Raw genomic sequence first — 17291 nt, forward strand, 5'->3', positions numbered from 1 at the left:
AAGAAGGTCTCTGGGCCCATCCCAGTTGAGAAAGGGTGGTGGGCCAGTGGGTCTGGGATGGGGTTCAGGCATCTGTATTTTTAACAAGCTGCCCAAAGTGATTCTGATGTGGTTGGTGGTGCAATGTACCTGGAGGAAGGCTGCACAGGATAATGTCAGAAAAAGGAAGAGGGGATTGGCTACTTGTCTGTTAAAGGCTGATGTCCCATTATCTGCAACAGCCCTGGCTGAGCAGTCCTTTTAATCTAATGATAGAATGAGTGGTGGTTCTGGCAAAAGAAAAACCAAGAAAAACCGTCTCCTGCACAGGGGGATGGGCAGGGAGGAAATGGTTAGGAAGGGGCAGGTCAAAAATTAGGAAAACACAGATGCAGTGAGGGGAGGGGGAGAAAAGAGAGAGAGAGAAAATTCGTTCAGAAAGGCCACTTTATTGATGGAGATAAAACCGAAAGGAGCTTTCCATAGCCCTCCCTCACTCACTTCAGTGGTTTCACTGGGCGTCTGAGACTGGCAGGGGCAGGCGTGTGGCCAGCCAGCTCCTTGCCGCCTGCTCACATCAAAACACATCACAGCTCATAAAGACTTGCAAATGCACCTCAGAATTCCCCCAATGGTTCCTGGCATTTTTTTTTTTAATATTGTACAAAATATGTTAAGTAGGAAAGGTCAGCTGTGCTGTGACACCTACAGGACGTCCTTTTAGGATTACCGTCCCTGAAACATTACTTCTTATTGCAGTGAAACCTCTAGAAGGTAGAGCTGTACAAAAAAAGGAAAAAAAAATTCTAAACAATTTTAAGAAGAGCAGCAACTTAACACTGCTGTAGTTCATTTAAATTTTCTTTCTCAAAAATACATTCCTAAATATACAAACTATACAATCTTGTCATTTTAATGCTGGTTTTTTGTTGTTGTTGCTTTTTTTTTTTTTTTTAATAATAGAACCGAAACTAAAAAAAAAAAAAAAAAAAAAATCTGTTCGTCTTCACACCGACAAGAGCGCTAGAGGGCTTGTGACCCAGTACCTTCATATAACACCACATAAATAACTTTAGCCACAGTCTATGTTCACAGCGTGGTCAGTGGAACAAAGGAAATACTTTTCTGGCGATTAGACATCGTCTGCAGAGAGGGTCGGGATATTCATCCGAGGCTGGGTAAAAAATGCCATCTTCTCCCTGCAAAAGAGGCCAGCCCTTTAGACATATTATGGTCAAGATCATTCTTTGTTGTAGGGCTGCCTTGTGCACTGCAGGATGTTTAACAGCATCCCTGGCACCGTGTGTCAGCATCAGCTCCCCCCACCCCCTTCCAGTTGTGACAACCAAAAATGTCCCCAGATGTTACCAAAGGTCCCTGTGGTGCCCACGTCATCCCTGGTTGGGAACCTCTCATTGAGGGACATTGGCAGGACCAGCCACCTTCAATTCAAGTTATGGGCCTCTCTGAGTTTAAAAGGGTCCCTGGGTCATTTGTAGTGTTGTTTGTCTTAGATTCCCAGTTGCTTACAAAGTAAGAGATGTCCAAATACAATTACGCAAATGACAGTATATTTAAAATGTTTCTACTCCAGAAAGGCTTTTTTTTTTTTTTTTTTTTTTTTTTTTTTTTTTTTTAGCAGCACATACACAACCATGAGTGCCTTACCTGAGAGATATCATGAGTCTAAACGCAAGGCCCTCTGTGAATGGGAGGTCCCGGCCAAGTGGCATTTGGGGCCCTCCCATGATCTGGCTGGATCCAGGCAAGAAGATGCCTCCCTGAGACTCTGGCAGGCAGCAGGCAGAGCCAGGGAGGCCAGGCGAGCATCCGTCACCCCAGGCTTATGTATCATTTCAGCCAATCCTCCATAATGACTGGTGATGGAAATGCTAAGAGGAAAGGCCAGAGCAGGTGGCTCATTCATTAAACAAGAGGAGCTAACAAATTAGCTCGAGTTGTGTGGGGACTGATAAAGACAGCTGAGGGAAAGCACTGTGGAGCCCACAGAGTGCCAGGGATGGCTCGGCAGAGCATGTGCATCTGTCACAGGGAGAGCTGGTGCTCTGCCAGCGGAGGGGGCTCAGGACAGCGGCCAGTGAGACGGAGGCCAGATAGGCTGGGTGTGAAAGGGTGGGGCCCACCTGCATACCTGAAAGACTGCACTTCTGGGGGCTCCTTACAGCTCTGGCCCCGAAGCCTGTGCACATCCTTGGCAGCTGCCCGCATCATCTTGTCTGTCTGAAGCTCACCCTTGTGCTCTGCTCGGTCCATCTGTAGGGCAAAGCAAGCAGGGCTGTGAGGTGGCACAGGGTCCTTAGGGCCTCTAGAAAGGGGCCAGCCAGAGAACACTTTCTAGCACAAATGAGGGGTCTACTATAGTCAAGAGGTCTGAGGATCGCAGAATAGACACACTCACTGTTTCTGTTCCACCAGGAACCTCTGCTCACAAAGGTGAGAAGTGATCCCACCGTCTGCCAGGGTGGACAGGTTTTGGGGGCCAGGGAGCTGAATACCCGTGTGGTATGGAGATGCGTGCTACCTAGTGAAATGTGTGCTACCTTTCTAATCCTCAGGGTCACCTAGAAAGGTAACTATGATACTTACTTCTAAGTTACAGATGAGGAAACTGAGGTTCGGGCATGTTAAGACATTTCTTTAATGTCAAACACCTAAGAAGTGGTGGAAACACAATTCCAATCATGCAGCTGTGCCCAAGGGCTTTGGGAACATTGCACCCCTTCTTCCTAAGGCAAACCTACAGAAGCACTTTTGAGAACAAACCACAAAGAGCCCTGAAGTATCCATGTACCACATACTTGAAAACACTGCTTGATGATGGAATTTTGGTCAATGAAGCCATCATCTAAATGTTTCTTTAGTAGAAGGTCATTATCAGTCAGTCATGGATGTACTATTCTTTTGCTATTGAAAGGCCAAGTTTTCTTAACTGGTATTTTCTTAAGGCAGGGCACACAGGGCACATATGTACTTGTTTTCTTCTTCTTCTTCTTCTTTTTTTTTTTTTTTGCCTTGCCAACCAGGAACCTCAAAGATAAATGTAATAGACCACTACAATTAAGTTAGGGATATGTTTATTTCCTTCTCTCCTTTAAAATGTTCTCTAACTTTATATTTTCCTGTAATGCTCTTATTATAACCCTATTATAAGTATACAGGGTATAAGTGGTAAATTAGAAATAAACATTTCTGGAACTTAAAAAAATTTTTTTTTAATGTTTACTTTTGAGAGAGAGAGAGAAAGAGCACAAGTGGGGGAGGGGCAGAGAGAAAGAGAAAAAGAGAGAGAGAGAGAGAGAGAGAGAGAGAGAGAGAGAGAGAGAGAGAGAGAGAGAGAATCTGAAGCAGGCTCCAGGCTCCAAGCTGTCAGCACAGAGCCTGATGTGGGGCTTGAACACACAGACCATGAGATTATGACTTGAGCCGAAGTTGGATGCTTAACCGACTGAGTCACCCAGGTGCCCCAATGTTTCTGGAACTTCTGAATTACCAGAGTCAATTTGAAGTCCTCAGGCCAGTCCAGACTTTAGAAGCTCACCACCACTTTCCTACTCTAAGGCATTATCACCTGTATTAAGAGCTGAGGCTTCGGCTAATGGCTCTCCCAACAATCCAGGCAAGTATCTTCTGTAAGGTTCTTTTTGCACGGTTCGGCTGTGAGCAGAGAAAACTAGCAAAGGTCATGCCTGCCATGGGTGACAGTCCAGGAGTGGCAGATAGTATATAAATGAGTTGAAAATGGACTCTGTGTATTGACCATATGTTGTTACTTCTTCATGACAGGCTGGGACCTGTCAGCTTACGAGCCCACTGGTGTCAAAGTCAAGTTTTACGCATCCAATTGCTTTATTTATTTGTTTATTTATTTGAAAGAGAGAAAGAGACAGAGACAGAGACAGAGAGAGAGAGAGAAAGAGAGAGAGAGGGCACACACGTGCCAGGGAAGGGCAGAGGAAGAGGGAGAGAGAATTCCAAGCAGGCTTCATGCCCAGCACAGAGCTCAACACAAGGCTCGAGCCCACAACCCTGAGCAGAAATCAACAGATGCTTAACTGGCTGAGCCACCCCCACCAACTGCTTTAAATGTAGCTCAGATTTTTTTTAGCCATTTAGAAACTGCCAGCTCTACATACCCCATGAAGCTGTACCCTTTGCTAGCCATTGATAAGATAAAGCCCAGGGTTATAAAAGACCCTAAGCCACTGCTGCTTTGGAGCTCTCTGAACTGGAAAGTCCTCCTGTGTTGCTGAGGGACAGCATCTAGATGCCCGTGCCCTTTCTCTACTGGCATTTCCCCTGCCCTCCTCCCCTCTAGGTGGTGACCCAGAGCAGTGGCCATGGGGAGTTCTCATGCTATGAGGGACTTCTTCCACATGCAAACTTGTATCTTTGGAGATACCCACTCTGTGGGACCACACTGGGCAGACACTGGGGCAGGTCAGCATTTTGTATTTACTCTATTAAAGTGTGTGTCCCAGCGCAGATTAGATACCTGATGTTTGATGAATATACATGTGAATAATAAGGCCTTGTACACATAAACAGGGAAATACAGCAAAAGGGTCTGGTACCCAGATCAAGAGTTAATAAAGTTTACTGGGCAAAGGGATTCCTTGGTCCCTTTGCTGATGGACATGGGGGGCCCTGGGAAAACTCTCAGTGGGTCACAGGATTGTAGGAGCTATCCAAAGCTCTGGTCTCCCTCCCCTGCAGCAGCAGATGGTCCCCAGGGCAGAGGGAGCCATCTCCCTTGCCTCTTGCACAGCCCTTACCCGCTTCTCCAGCATCCTCAGCAGCAGACGGAAGCGCTCGTCCTCACGCAACCACTGTGGCAACTCCTTCTCCCCATGACTCTTGGCTTGTTCAAGCTGCTCCTTGAGCTCCTTCAGCACTGAGATCTCCTGAGTCAGCTGGCTGTGCCAGGTCCTGGTCGCCTGCAGGTCTAGCTCAAGGTCCAGTGATGTGCGGATCAGGCGCTCAGCTCGCAAGGATTTGACGGATGAAGGCTGCAGGGGTAGGCATAGCTCTGACTGGTTATTAGAGGGCTGGGTTCAGTGAGCCCCTACAAACTGCTCCCCTGACCCTCAAATACCCTTTTGTGTTCAACCACAGGCTTCCACTCCTTCAAAAATGGGGCTCGCCCTCCCCCAGAGCCTGTCGATTTCTCCCACTCCCACAGCTTATCTGTTGAGCACCTGTATGTCCCAGGCATGGCGCTGGGAGGTAGAGCTGAGATTCTTCCCCAGGCAGGTGGCTCCAGAACCACCTGCTCACCCTCCACACTGCCTGATTGCCCTGCTCTCAGTGCCCCGATTCACACTTGAGTTCTTGTCATTATCCTGCTCTGAAGTTGTTTCTTCCTCAGTGCAGGTCTGAGCTCCCTTGAGGGCAGACATTAGGTCTTCTCAACTTTATGTTCCCGTAACGGATGAGTGTTGGTTCTGCTTGTCCAGCACTTGCTTCCCCTTGCAGTAACAGTGCCCTCATCTTCCCTTGGGGATCCACTCCTACTTCACATTCAACCTACATGGTGGTTCATACGGGACTTCAGGGATGGGAATGTGACCCGAAACTTGGCAGTGAGAACCTCAGTGACTGTTTCAGGGGTGAGTATGTTATCTAAGCCTAGCCAATAACCTCCAGTACCGGCACTTTTGCTTAAAAAAAAAAAAAAAAAAAAAAAGCCATGGAAAAAAAGAGCATCCTTTACACACAGTTTGTTAAGCCAACAAGATATCAACCTGGAACTGATCGTGCCCATCTTTCCTACCATATGGTGTGTCCCTTTTTAAGAATTAAGCTAGGGGTGCCTAGGTGGCTCAGTTGTTTGAGTGTCTGACTTCAGCTCAGGTCATGATCTCGTGGTTTGCGAGTTTGAGCTCCACGTCGAACTCGCTGCAGTCAGCACAGAGCCCGCTTCGGATACTCTGTCCCCCTTTCTCTCCGCCTTTCCTCCGCTTGCACTGTCTCTCAAAAATAATAAATAAACATTAAAAAAAAAAGAATTAAGCTATCTGGGGGGAGCAGTGCCATGAGAGGGGGACTGGGGCTTGAGGACACTGTCTCAACAAAGGATCAATTCATGCCTGCAGGTCCAGCATTCTGGGGTTTTCCACTAATGAGCCAGTGAATTCTCCTTTGCACTCTCCAGCTAAATTTGAGCTGAGTTCCTCTTATACCCATACAGATACAGTTATCTGTATGGACGAGATCTCCAGTAATACAACCGTTTCTTCTCCTTCTCTTATCACAAAACAATAATGATTTAAAAATGGCTGACTGAGGGAGGCAGAATTCTAAGCCAGCCCCAAGTTTCCCACCACCAACACCACCCCCTACCCCAGGCACGCCCTCTCTGTATAATGCCCCCTCTTCAGTTCAGGGCTGGGGCACCTGTGAATACCATGGGATAGCACTCCCATGATTAAGGGGTGACTTTCCTGGTGGGCCTGACCTCATCCACTGAGGCGAACTGGGCCCTTTCTGGAAAGAGATCTCCTGCCGGCCTTGAAGAAGCAATGTGTGTTGTGAAAAGGGCCACATGGCAAGGATGTGAGGATGACTTTTTCATCCATTTCCTGCATCTAGCAAGAAAAGACAAGGGATTCTGCCAATGTCCCGGGGGAGCCTGGAAGTGAATCTTTCCCTACTCAAACTCCAGATGAGGATGTAGTCCGCCAACACCTAGATTTTAGCCTGATGAGATGCTGAGCAGAGAATCCGGCTATCTGTGCCTGAATTCCTGACCTGTGGAAACTATGAGATCCTGAATTTGTATCGTTTTAAGCTGCTAAGTTTGCTGCGATGTGTTATGCAACAGAAACCAAACATAATGACTAACAGATTGATCTGAGAGATGGCACATAAGACATTACTGCCAGAGCTGAGCCATCCTCAGTTAAGGCTGGCAAGCATGCTTTTGGGACCGTGAAACAGCTCAGTGCACAAGTTCAAGTTCTATAATACCCTTTGAGGGAGACCATCATCTAGTGTGTGTTCATAAAGGAGCAGGGTCAGGAAATTCAGTTGAGTGATCTGTGTGACTCAAGTTCTCAGAGTAACTCATGAGGCTCTTTTGCTTTGTTCTGACTGATGTCCAGCCTTGGAAACCTGCCTGGACAGGCCGAAGCAGAGAGAGACAGAGCGCAGGCAGCAAGGGGAAGAAGGACTGCAGGACCCAAGGGCCCTGGCCCAGCCTCGGGACTCTCCTGCCTCTCAGAACAGAGTTAGGATCTGAAGGAAACGTGGGCTCAGATCCAGCAAGGGTTCTGTCAGGAAGTCTTCCCATTGGCTAAGGGAAAAAGAGGTGAAGAGGGGGAAATTGTGCAGGCCTGTCTTGACACGGAGTTGTAGGAACCACAGGGGGAGCAGGTAGGAGCTTCCATGGAGGCCTTTCTCCAGGTGTGGATCATGGAACACCTGCCTTATCAAAATGCAGTTTCCAGGACCCCACCCCAGCTACCGAATGAGACTGTCTGGGAGTGTGGCCTGGGAAATGTGCACATCAGGAACCTCCTTAGAGGACTCTTGGTGCTCCAGAGACCCTGCAGCACCAGACAGGGCTGGAGGAGGGGGGCCCCAGGTGGGCGGTGGGCCATCCCTGTCACCTGAAGCCATGTCCACAGGCCCCTGCCGCCAACACTTTTGCCCTTCCCTGTGGCCTTCTTTCTCCTGTGCTCTCTAGTTCTTTCTGGAGCCTTGGGGGGTGGTGATGATAGACAAAGGTCCTATTCCTGACTCTTCTGTCTGCAGGAACTTCCTGTGCTTGGTGCTGCTGGTACTCTCTCTCCCTGCACGTTCTTTTCGCTTTGCACCCTCTGCTTGTCTTTCTGACATTCTAACTCCTGCTTCTTCTGGTTCTGCAAACTCACCAGAGCTGCTGTAGAGTCTGTGCTGAAAGCCCAGAGTGGGAAGGGCTGTCTGCATCCCCTACAGCTCTGACTGGTAACAAAGTCCATACCAGGAGCCAGTCCTTTGCCTAACACCACTCGGTCCCCATCCCTGAGCCAAGCCTCCATCAGGCAAGGTGGGACATTCTCTGCAAAGGCAGCTCATGGCCTCTCCCTAGTGCTCTTCCAGCCGGACCGAGAGAAACCCATTTGCACCTCCCCGTTCCCGGTTGCTGCTTGGAGGTGTCTGGCTTCTCTGCCAGCAGGGAGGGCTGTCAGAACCTTTGCTCGGTCAGCTGGATGTCACGCTGAGCAGAGTGGAGCAAGGGGCAGGTTTCCACAAGTGACTGTGAGATTTTGAGTTGGTTAGCTCTTAATGACTTGATGCAAAAGCAACATTGTTCAAACCGGTGGCTGAGAAGAAATGGTCAGACAGGGGGGTTGTGCTCGTGAGGGGTGGGAATGATGGCGGAGCAGGTGTACAAACGGCTTTGAGGTGACTGTCTTACCCTCTTCATCCGGACACTGCGCCGCTCCAGGGAGTTTCGAACAAAAGGTGGCTTCTTGGACAGCGTGGAGCTGTCACTGTCACTTCGGTTCAGCTGCAGGAAAAAAGTCCTGGGAAGTTAATTGGGGCCAGAGTACATCTGGAAGGCACGCTGGGGCCAGAAGGGTGTTGGGGTTCCCGTGTGGTTGGCAGCACAGTGGGGCTGACACCAGACAGTGTAACGCCAACATCTCATGCCCCCCGGACCTACGACACCAAGGCCTGTTCGCATCCACTGTTCCCTGTCACCTGTAGAGCCCGCCTTGATGGCTCAAATGGAGCGGCTGTCAAGATACATGAGAAATATGAAATATGAGATAAGACCGGGCAGACCGGCTCTGTGAGCTCCTGCCCTCCTCAGATTCCCTTCAATCACTCAGTTATCTGGACTCTCCCCAGAGGGCTAACACTCCCCCTCCACGGCCAGAGATCAGGAAGGACGCTTTTCTACTGAGAGTGCCCCAGACAGCGGAGGACTGGAGAGGGAGGCTGGAAGGGCAGCCCAGCCCAGGATGTGCAGGGCACAGGCTTCTTTCTCAAGTCACATTTCCGAGGTGGTGGGATGGCCGCAGGCAGATGCCGCAGAGCCTGTTTGTTCTGGCAGGCAGCTGTCTGCTCACTTCTCAGGCCTCTCCTGAGTGTTTGTGTCGTTGCTTTTGTGGTTACAGATAAGTACTAGTGATAATGATATTAATAGTCCTGCAGTGCAGACGCACATGGACACGGGCAACCCCAGGGATGTAACTGACAAAAGCTAATGCAGGAGGCAGTCTTTACAGAATCAGAAACAGAGTAACAGTAACAATACATGCCATGTGCTTTATGGACAGTTATATTTAATCCTCAAACAATCCCAATGGAGGGAATTGAGGCCCGGGAAGATTAAGACACTTTTACAAACCACATGGCTGGGGAGCATCAGAACAAGAGTTCAAGTTCCAGTCAATCTGACTCTAAGGCTGGGTCCCCTCCTGGCCCCCAGGATGCACGGAGGGCTCAGAGATAAAAAGGATCTAGAGAAGGAGGGGTGGGCCATCTTGACTGGGGTGGATTTGTACAAACGGACTAGCTGGATTTCATACCAGGAGGGGGCTTTGGCCCACACTGCTCCAGGCCAATGCTGGCACTCATGGAATGTGTGTGATACCAACTAGAAACACCAATCAGGACAACTGATCCTTATGTCATAGTTGTTCTGGGACTAAAGATGATGTTAGAAAAGAGTGATGAAAACTACATTAGGTCCTTAGCCTTAATTTTTCCTTATGTGAAGAGGTTTGGTTGCATTTACTCTCAGACATGGTAGAGAATACTGTTGCTTTATTATTTCCATGTAATGGTTAGGGACACTAGGAACAAAGAGGTGAAATAATTGACAGTTCTGGGCAGCTAGTTCAGGAATGAGAATTTTGGAAGGCCTGTTTTCATCAGGTCAGGATGAGCCAACCAACACATGTGACAACACTGCTGGTGATTGTGCAAGTGTCAAATACACAGGGGTCGTGGAGAACTGCAGGGAGTGTAACACATTGTCCCTATGCTCATGGACTTCAAGTTCAGTAGGGGACCAATCCAGGGCAACTAACCAAATGACACAGGCTGTGCTGATGACCAAAGAAGGGAGATACCCAGCAGAGGACACTTGGTGTGCAGAAGTGTGGCATCAGGCCAGCAAAGTAAACTATTCCTATGTACCCTGGGAGAGGGCAAGGGAAGTCTTTGGGAGGTAGCTCTGAGTAACAGAAGGGCTGCGGGCTCTAGGGTCAGACCCCTGGATTTGCACCTAATAAGCTGTGTGACCCAGAGGACAGTACTCTGACTTTCTGAGTCTCAGTTTCTGCATCTGTGAAATGGGGTAAACATGATTTGCCCTGCAGAGTTGTTGCTGAGATTAGATGACACAGAAAATGTTTGTTTTGTAAGGAAATGGTGCTTATTAGCATTTGCAACTCCATTCCATGGGTGGGGAAATCCCCACCTTCTGACTCACAGTAGGAGACAAAGCCCACCTTCCACTAAGGAAGCTGGAAGCACCAGAGTCTTGCTTTCCCGGTCTCACTTGCAGCTAGAAGCAGGCGTGGGACTAGGCTCTGTCCATTACATGCAACTGCCCAGGCTTTGAATCATAATCTGGCTAGCTGGACCCAATGCTGTTACTGTGCCTCTCAGATTTCACCAGACCACTTGTTTTTGTTCAATGAGCGTGCCCTTTCTGGGAGTATCTCAGGGAGAAGCCATCCCTGGTGAGCAGTGGTGCCCACAGCAGCAACCACAGCTTCCCTGGCCTCCTATAGGGTCAGGACTCTCAGGGGGAGGGATCGATATTGAACCCTGTGGCAGGAGTGGGACCAGCTGGGCCACGTCTGGCAGCAGCACTGGTATTATCCTCACTAGACTGGTTTTGTGGGATGATTTTAGCTGTGGTCTGGCCTGCCCCTCTTCCTGCCTGATTTCTGAGGCTGGTTCTACAACCTTCCAATGAATATGTGAGCTCCTCAGTTTCTTTTCCAGGAAATTCTTTCCTGCATATACTGCTCACAGTGTGTTTCCACTGTTTGCCATTAAGAACCCTGATTGGCACAGGACTTAATGGTAGGAAGTGGAGTGCCAGAGTCCCAGACTGGAAAACATGGAGCTGGCTGTGTACTGGGGGCAGGCTGGGGCACAGACCCCAGTATTTCCTGTGGGGAGTGTGGTGATATTCATTTTGTGGGTTCAAAACAGAGGGTTAAGTTGCCACCAGACCTCATGCCATCAGGGTTTTCAGGGAAGTGATAGGGAAAAATTCAGGAAAAATGTTGTACCACTGGCCTCTTTTTGCAGCCTTCAGTAAAATTTTACAAGAAAGAGACAACCTGCGGCTGAAGTGGGACAGTCAGAAAGCAAAAGGGAAAAATACTGGCATCCCTGCTTTTTCAAAGTGCATGTTATGCCACTTTGCTTTTACAAAAGACCTACATTGGTGCCTGTTTTCACTAGTTGAAAGACATGTGAAGGAGGATTTTTACTTTCGTGAAAAAGGCAAAAAGATAAAACAACACCTAGTGTTTCTTTTGCAGTGAGCCCTCATGGAGGCAGCGGCACCCTGAATGTGACAGGGGCACCTCTGAGCTCCTTCCCCAGGACCACACCGAGCATCTCAGCATCAGGCTGCCACAGCCTTGAACTGTGTCTGTGAGCATCTCCATTAATTCTGCACATCTTTTAGCAGGATGCATCGTAAGGCATCAGAAAAGCCTAAGAGAGGTTATTTTTTAGGTCTGGAAGGGCTAAAAACGTTTTCCACAAAAATTAATGGTAATTGCTTCTCTGCTTTATGCCACTGTGGTGTTGCCATATGAAAGGCTCTTCCCATCTGTTGCATGTGATGCATGCTGCCTAGGAATTTCTTAATTTGCAGCCTTGCCGGGTTGGAAACTGGTCCAGATAATGAAATATGGGAAGGGCCCACTGTCATGCTAGGTGTGTTATAGATGCTTAATAAATAGGATCAGAACTCCCTGTTATGTGAAAATGCCAGTCCTGAGAAAGGGCCGCTGAAAGGGAGTCCATCCAAACAGGGGACCAGAATCTTACTAGTAAGTACTGGGGAAAAAACTTTGAGACTTTAGTTGGAAAAGAGAAACACTTTATAAGAGTTATTACCTTCTATCTTCCATTTGACAAAATTACAACTGCGTTCGAATTCTGATGAAAAAGAATGAATCAATCATTTCTTCTGGTGTGATTTTTCTGTCAAGTGACATTCTTCACTTTGTGTTTGAATTCCAGGGCACAGTCACAAAAACAGCAATTTTGCCAAAACCAGAGGGTGTTCTCCATTACCCTAAGGGCTTTTCTAAATCTTTCAAATTATTCACACTTGCAGCATGAGTTGGGATTTTTCTCTTCTTCAGCTGTGATTCAGGAATTCCCTAACATCAAACTTACATTCAGTGACTTCAGGAAACTCTGTACCTTTCTCAAGATAGGCAGCCAATGGGCAGATGCTGACAAGCTCAAACGATTAGCTAGAGGCTTGACACAGAAGGGAGGGGTTTCTGTTTATTTCTGGGAGGGACGTGGGGAATAACTGGCAAGTAGCTAGTAAGTTGGTTACACTGCCATATTATGAAAAAATTAGCTTCTCCAATATAATTCTGGCTTTGGATACTGAATATCAGACATTGAAGATATCCCTCGGGGCACCTGGGTGGCTCAATCGGTTAAGTGTCAGGCTCTTGATCTCAGCTCAGGTCACGATCTCACAGTTTCGTGAGTTCGAACCCCACATCAGGCTTTGTGCTGACAGTGCGGACCCTGCTTGGGATTCTCCTTCTTTCTCTGCCCCTCCCCCATTCACACTCTGTCTCTCCCAAAATAAATAAATAAGCTTAAAAAAAAAAAAAAAGGAAGAAGAAAATGCCCCTCAATATCCCCTTCCCCTTCCCAAATAACATAGATGGTTAATTGACAGGTTGATGCAGGCGGGTTCCATGGGCCTTTCCTTCTGTGATGACTTACTGGAACACTAGACAAGGAAGGTTCTGCTTATGCTTCCAGTTGTTGTTCGCTGGTTCTCTGTGCAGAGGGGAAGGAAGGATGTTGACATACCACTGAGCCCAGGACTCAGGTAAGGTGTGCATGTGTCATATCTGTGCCATCCCTGAGGAAGGTTGGGAACCCCTGAGACGTGGTAAGCGCTCAAACCCTTCACTTACAGGATGAAAGATGGAGGCTGGCCTACAAGGGGCAGACTAATGAGATAGGTAAAGGCATGAGGGAAAGAGCCTCCTGCAGGATTTCTGAACTCCAGGGCAGCCTATAGGAGAAGGCTAGCAACCAAAATAGGTAAAGAGGGCCAGGTGGCCAGAGGGAACTTGAAAGCTGCTCTTCTCCAATCATCTAAGGGAAGCTGCCCCACTGCTTAGCTCCAGCCAGCTGTTGCCATGAGAAAATGTGTGGCCCATGGTGCCAGACAGTTTATTATTTTTTTTTCAAGAGAAACTAGAATTTTATGTTAAATGTCTTCATTTTTATTTCATTTTTAATTGCCTTCCCTAAGTTTTCAGTGTTGGCAACAGGTTCAATTAAAACCAAACTTGTGACTAAATGGTACGGGCATGTTGCCTTTTTGCAACCTCGGGCTGCACACCGGATCGCCATGGGAGTGGGGAAGAAATGCCAGCTCAGGGATGGTGAGGGGTCAGTGTGACCTCAGCAAGCGGTCGTGTAGAAGGGAAGGGCAGGATGTAAACAAGGAGGGGAAAGTTGGTTGGAATTATTAAAAATTGGCCACGTACTGGTTACCAAGCTTTTCCTACACTTTCTCTAATGGAGTCCCTAAATCAATCCTTTGAAGTCAGTCTATTAATTCCAAATGAGGTGAGGTATTAACTTTCCTGAGGATACCTGACAAAGTGAGGGTAACCAGAACTTGCACCCAGAACTCTGTGAGGCTGAAAACACTCACCACTCTATGGGAAGCAGGTACTCTGGGAGGAGGGCAGTACCACACATTTGCTTACCCGGCACACATACTGGCTTTGGGGTCCTGGGGAGAAGGTCTTAGAGCGGATAATGGTGCTCCCTCGAAGAAATGGCCCTGGGGATGGTGTGCCCACCCGTCGGTCCTTGGGCCGCACCACTGTGGGAGATGGGGCCGGGGTCTCTGTGTTGGTCTCTTTGTCCACCTGAAGAAGAAGTCAGAGCTTTGAGGCCACTTGTGTCCACAGTGTATAGGCCACCCAGCCCAAGACTCGTGGGGCTAACTCCCTACCCATCCCCATTCCTGTCATGTGGACTTTGGCCCACAGACATAGTTGGGGGCTTCCTAGGCCCTGGCCCTGCCAGCGAGGACAGTGTCCAAGGCCCCAAGTGCTGGCCCCTATTCCTCCATGACTCCTGTGGACTGGAGCACATTCAGTCCCCAAACAAGCTCACGTGAGCAGTATATGGATGGATGTCCTCAACTTCATACCCTCAGGACTTATATGCCAACCACATTTTGACAAAGCCACATCCAAGGCCTCCCCTGCTGCAGCCAAGTGCTTTCCTGGAATTTTGGAGGCAACCTGCAAATCTCCTATTTTAAACTTGGCGTTCAGGTTTTCTACCATCCTTTCATAGTTACTGGCAAAAGACAAACGACAACATCTAAATGCAGGGTCCTGTTAGCCAAGACAATGCTTTCTAGAATTTTGAAAAAGGTGCCTGCTTTGGCTGGAGAAATTATGGCCTCTTGGTGGGGAGCCGTTGGAAGGCAGCCCTAAGTTCTTCTCCAGCCCCTCTTGGCCAGGTACCTTTGTGCAGTGCACAACTTGCAACTCCAACCCTGCCTGCACACCATGGGGTGCTCTATTTCCTGCCGGTGGAAAAAACAGAGAGACCTCTATGGAGAGTGAAGCTGGTTATAGTGTGTAACCCTAAGTGCAGCAGGGAAGGAGGTGGTGAGGGGAAACTGACTGGACTCCTTTTTCCTAGTGCACTTTGGGCAGATCCAAATGAAGAAATACATTCTTCTGAAACCTCAGAGCTGGTCTGCAAGGTCAGTATTATGGTCTCCATTTTAGAGATGAGCAAATGAAGGCTGGAGAGGGATGAAGGCACCTGCCTAAGACTACACAGCAAGAGGGTAGCAGAGCCAGCATCTGAACCCAGACTCATCTGGCTGCCAAGCTTTAGGTCAGTCCAGAGAAACAGGGGAGCTGTGGAGGGCAGGAGAGATGAGGGGAGAGCCAGCCTCCTGTGGTTCATTGTCAGAGATGACCCCAAATACAGGCAGGACACTCCTCTGCAACCTTCTGCAGGTCACCCTGTCCCAAGGGCCTGTCCCCTGATGATGGAGGAGCATTTTCGGAATGCCTAGACTCAAGCACTGAGAGCTATTTCTCCAAGACAGCCCTTCCTGCCTCCCTGGCTCTGCCTACCTTTAATGCTGGGTGCTCATCCCTATGCGGCAAGGCTTTCTCAGCGAAAACATCCTCCTCTCCCTCCTCCTCTTCCTCCTCTGCTGCTTCGTTCTCGCTGGTCTCCTCGTACCTCCTGTGATGACAAAGAGCTTTGGTTACCTGCCCAGAGACCACTCTGAGCTGCTCACCTGTCTTTAAATGCACCCAGGGCAGGGCTTCCAAGCCTTTTCACAACCGAGGACACATTTAAACAAACCAAAAAAATTAGTGAGGTCTAATTGACATACAGCAAAATGCATTCTTATCACTGTACAGTTTCATGAGTTTTGACCCATGTATTCCCCTGTGTAGTCATTGCCACACTTGAGATACAGAACATTCCATTACCCCGAAAGGTTTCTTGTACCCTTTCCTATTTAATCTGTCCCCATCCCAAGCCCACCACTGATCAGCTTTCTGTCACTACAGATTGAATCTGAGTTTTCTAACATTTCACATACATGGAATCAGATAGTGTGTGCTCTTTTGTCCCTGAACTATGTTGGTGCCTGTTCACTTCTTTTTATTGAAGAGTAGCATTCCCAATAGGATGGACAGATCGCAATTCAGATAGCCATTCATCAGGTGATGAACGCTTCAATGACTTCCATTTCTTAGCAATTATGAATAAAGCTTCTTAAAGACATTCACCTACAATTCTATGTAGATACAGGTTTTCACTTCTCTTGGCTATTGTATTAGTTTGCTGGGGTTGCCACAGCACAATACCACAGACTGGGTGGCTTAACGAACAGAAATTATTTCTCACAGTTCTGAAGGCTAAAAGTCCAAGATCAAGATGTGGACAGCTTTGCTTTCCTCTGATGCCTCTCTCTCTGGCTTGCAGATGACCACCTTCTTGATGTCCTCAAGTGGTATTCCCTCTGTGTGCACATCCCTGATGTCTCTCTGTGCCCAAATTTCCTCCTCTTACAAGGACAACAGCCATACCAGATTAGGACCTACCCACATTTTGATGGCCTCATGTTAACTTCTTCATTTCTTTTAAGGCCCCATCTTTACATTACAGTCACATTCTGAGGTATGAGCAAGGGTCAGAGCTTCAGCATATGAATTTGGATGGGCGGGTGGGGACACAATTCAGACCGTAACAGATGTATACCGAGGAGTAGAGCTGGGTCATACAGTAAGTATAGGTTTACCCCTTTAAGAAACTGACAAACTGGTTTTCCCACCGACAATATTATGAGAATTTCAGTTCCTCATCTCTATTTGCTATTGTCAGTCTCGAAGTTCAGTCATTCTGCTGGGGGTGTGTTCATATCTCATTGTGGTTTTAATTTGCACTTTCCTGCATTTACTGACCATTCGTATATTTTCCTTCGTGAAGTATCTGTCAGAGTATGTGGCCTGCTTTAAAACTTGGGTTGTCATTTTATTACTGAGATGTCAGAGTTCATTACATCTCCTGGATATGAACTCTTCGTACATATTTGCTCCACGTCTGTGGCATGCCTTTTCATTTTCTAAATAGTATCTTCCAAAGAACTTTGGTAGTGATAAAGTCCAACCTGGCAAGTTTTTTTTCTTTTATGATTTGTGTTTCTTCTGTCCTGCCTAAGAAATCGCTGCCTGTCTCAAGGTTACAAAGAGTTTCTTTTACATTTTCTTTTAGTAGTTTTATAGTTTTACTATATGATCCATCTCAGATTAATTTTTGTATGTGGTGCTCAAAGGTTTTATTCTATATGGATATCCAATGGTGTTCTGGTACCATTTGTTGCAAAGAGTTTATTTTTGGTAATATCTTTCACAATGATTCTTTCCCTTCAGACTCCAGGGTTGGGAGGAGTTCTTGTGGCAAAGGGACTGCATTTGTTAATTGCTAATTTTTCTTTAGTCCCATTTTTACTTCTCAAAGACATACATAACTGCCAGGCTTCTGATCAGCAGGAGACAGAGTTG

At 47.7% G+C, this 17291-nt stretch overlaps 1 protein-coding gene across 2 annotated transcripts in view; it reads right to left on the reverse strand.

Annotated features, from left to right (window-relative positions):
- Positions 1-408: 408 nt before the first annotated feature.
- WWC1 (WW and C2 domain containing 1) overlaps positions 409-17291 on the reverse strand; it is a 154642-nt gene continuing 137759 nt past the window's right edge. For both annotated transcript variants that reach the window (XM_030327845.1, XM_030327852.1), the window contains 6 exons: positions 15345-15459; positions 13944-14108; positions 8399-8491; positions 4773-5006; positions 2132-2253; positions 409-1178 (listed from right to left, as the gene is read on the reverse strand). In XM_030327845.1, coding sequence (XP_030183705.1) covers positions 1112-1178; positions 2132-2253; positions 4773-5006; positions 8399-8491; positions 13944-14108; positions 15345-15459 — 796 coding nt within the window. In that variant the 3' untranslated portion in view covers positions 409-1111. The remainder of the gene's footprint in view (positions 1179-2131; positions 2254-4772; positions 5007-8398; positions 8492-13943; positions 14109-15344; positions 15460-17291) is intronic.

Source organism: Lynx canadensis, chromosome A1 (assembly GCF_007474595.2).
Source record: "Lynx canadensis isolate LIC74 chromosome A1, mLynCan4.pri.v2, whole genome shotgun sequence".
Classification (NCBI taxonomy): Eukaryota; Metazoa; Chordata; class Mammalia; order Carnivora; family Felidae; genus Lynx; species Lynx canadensis.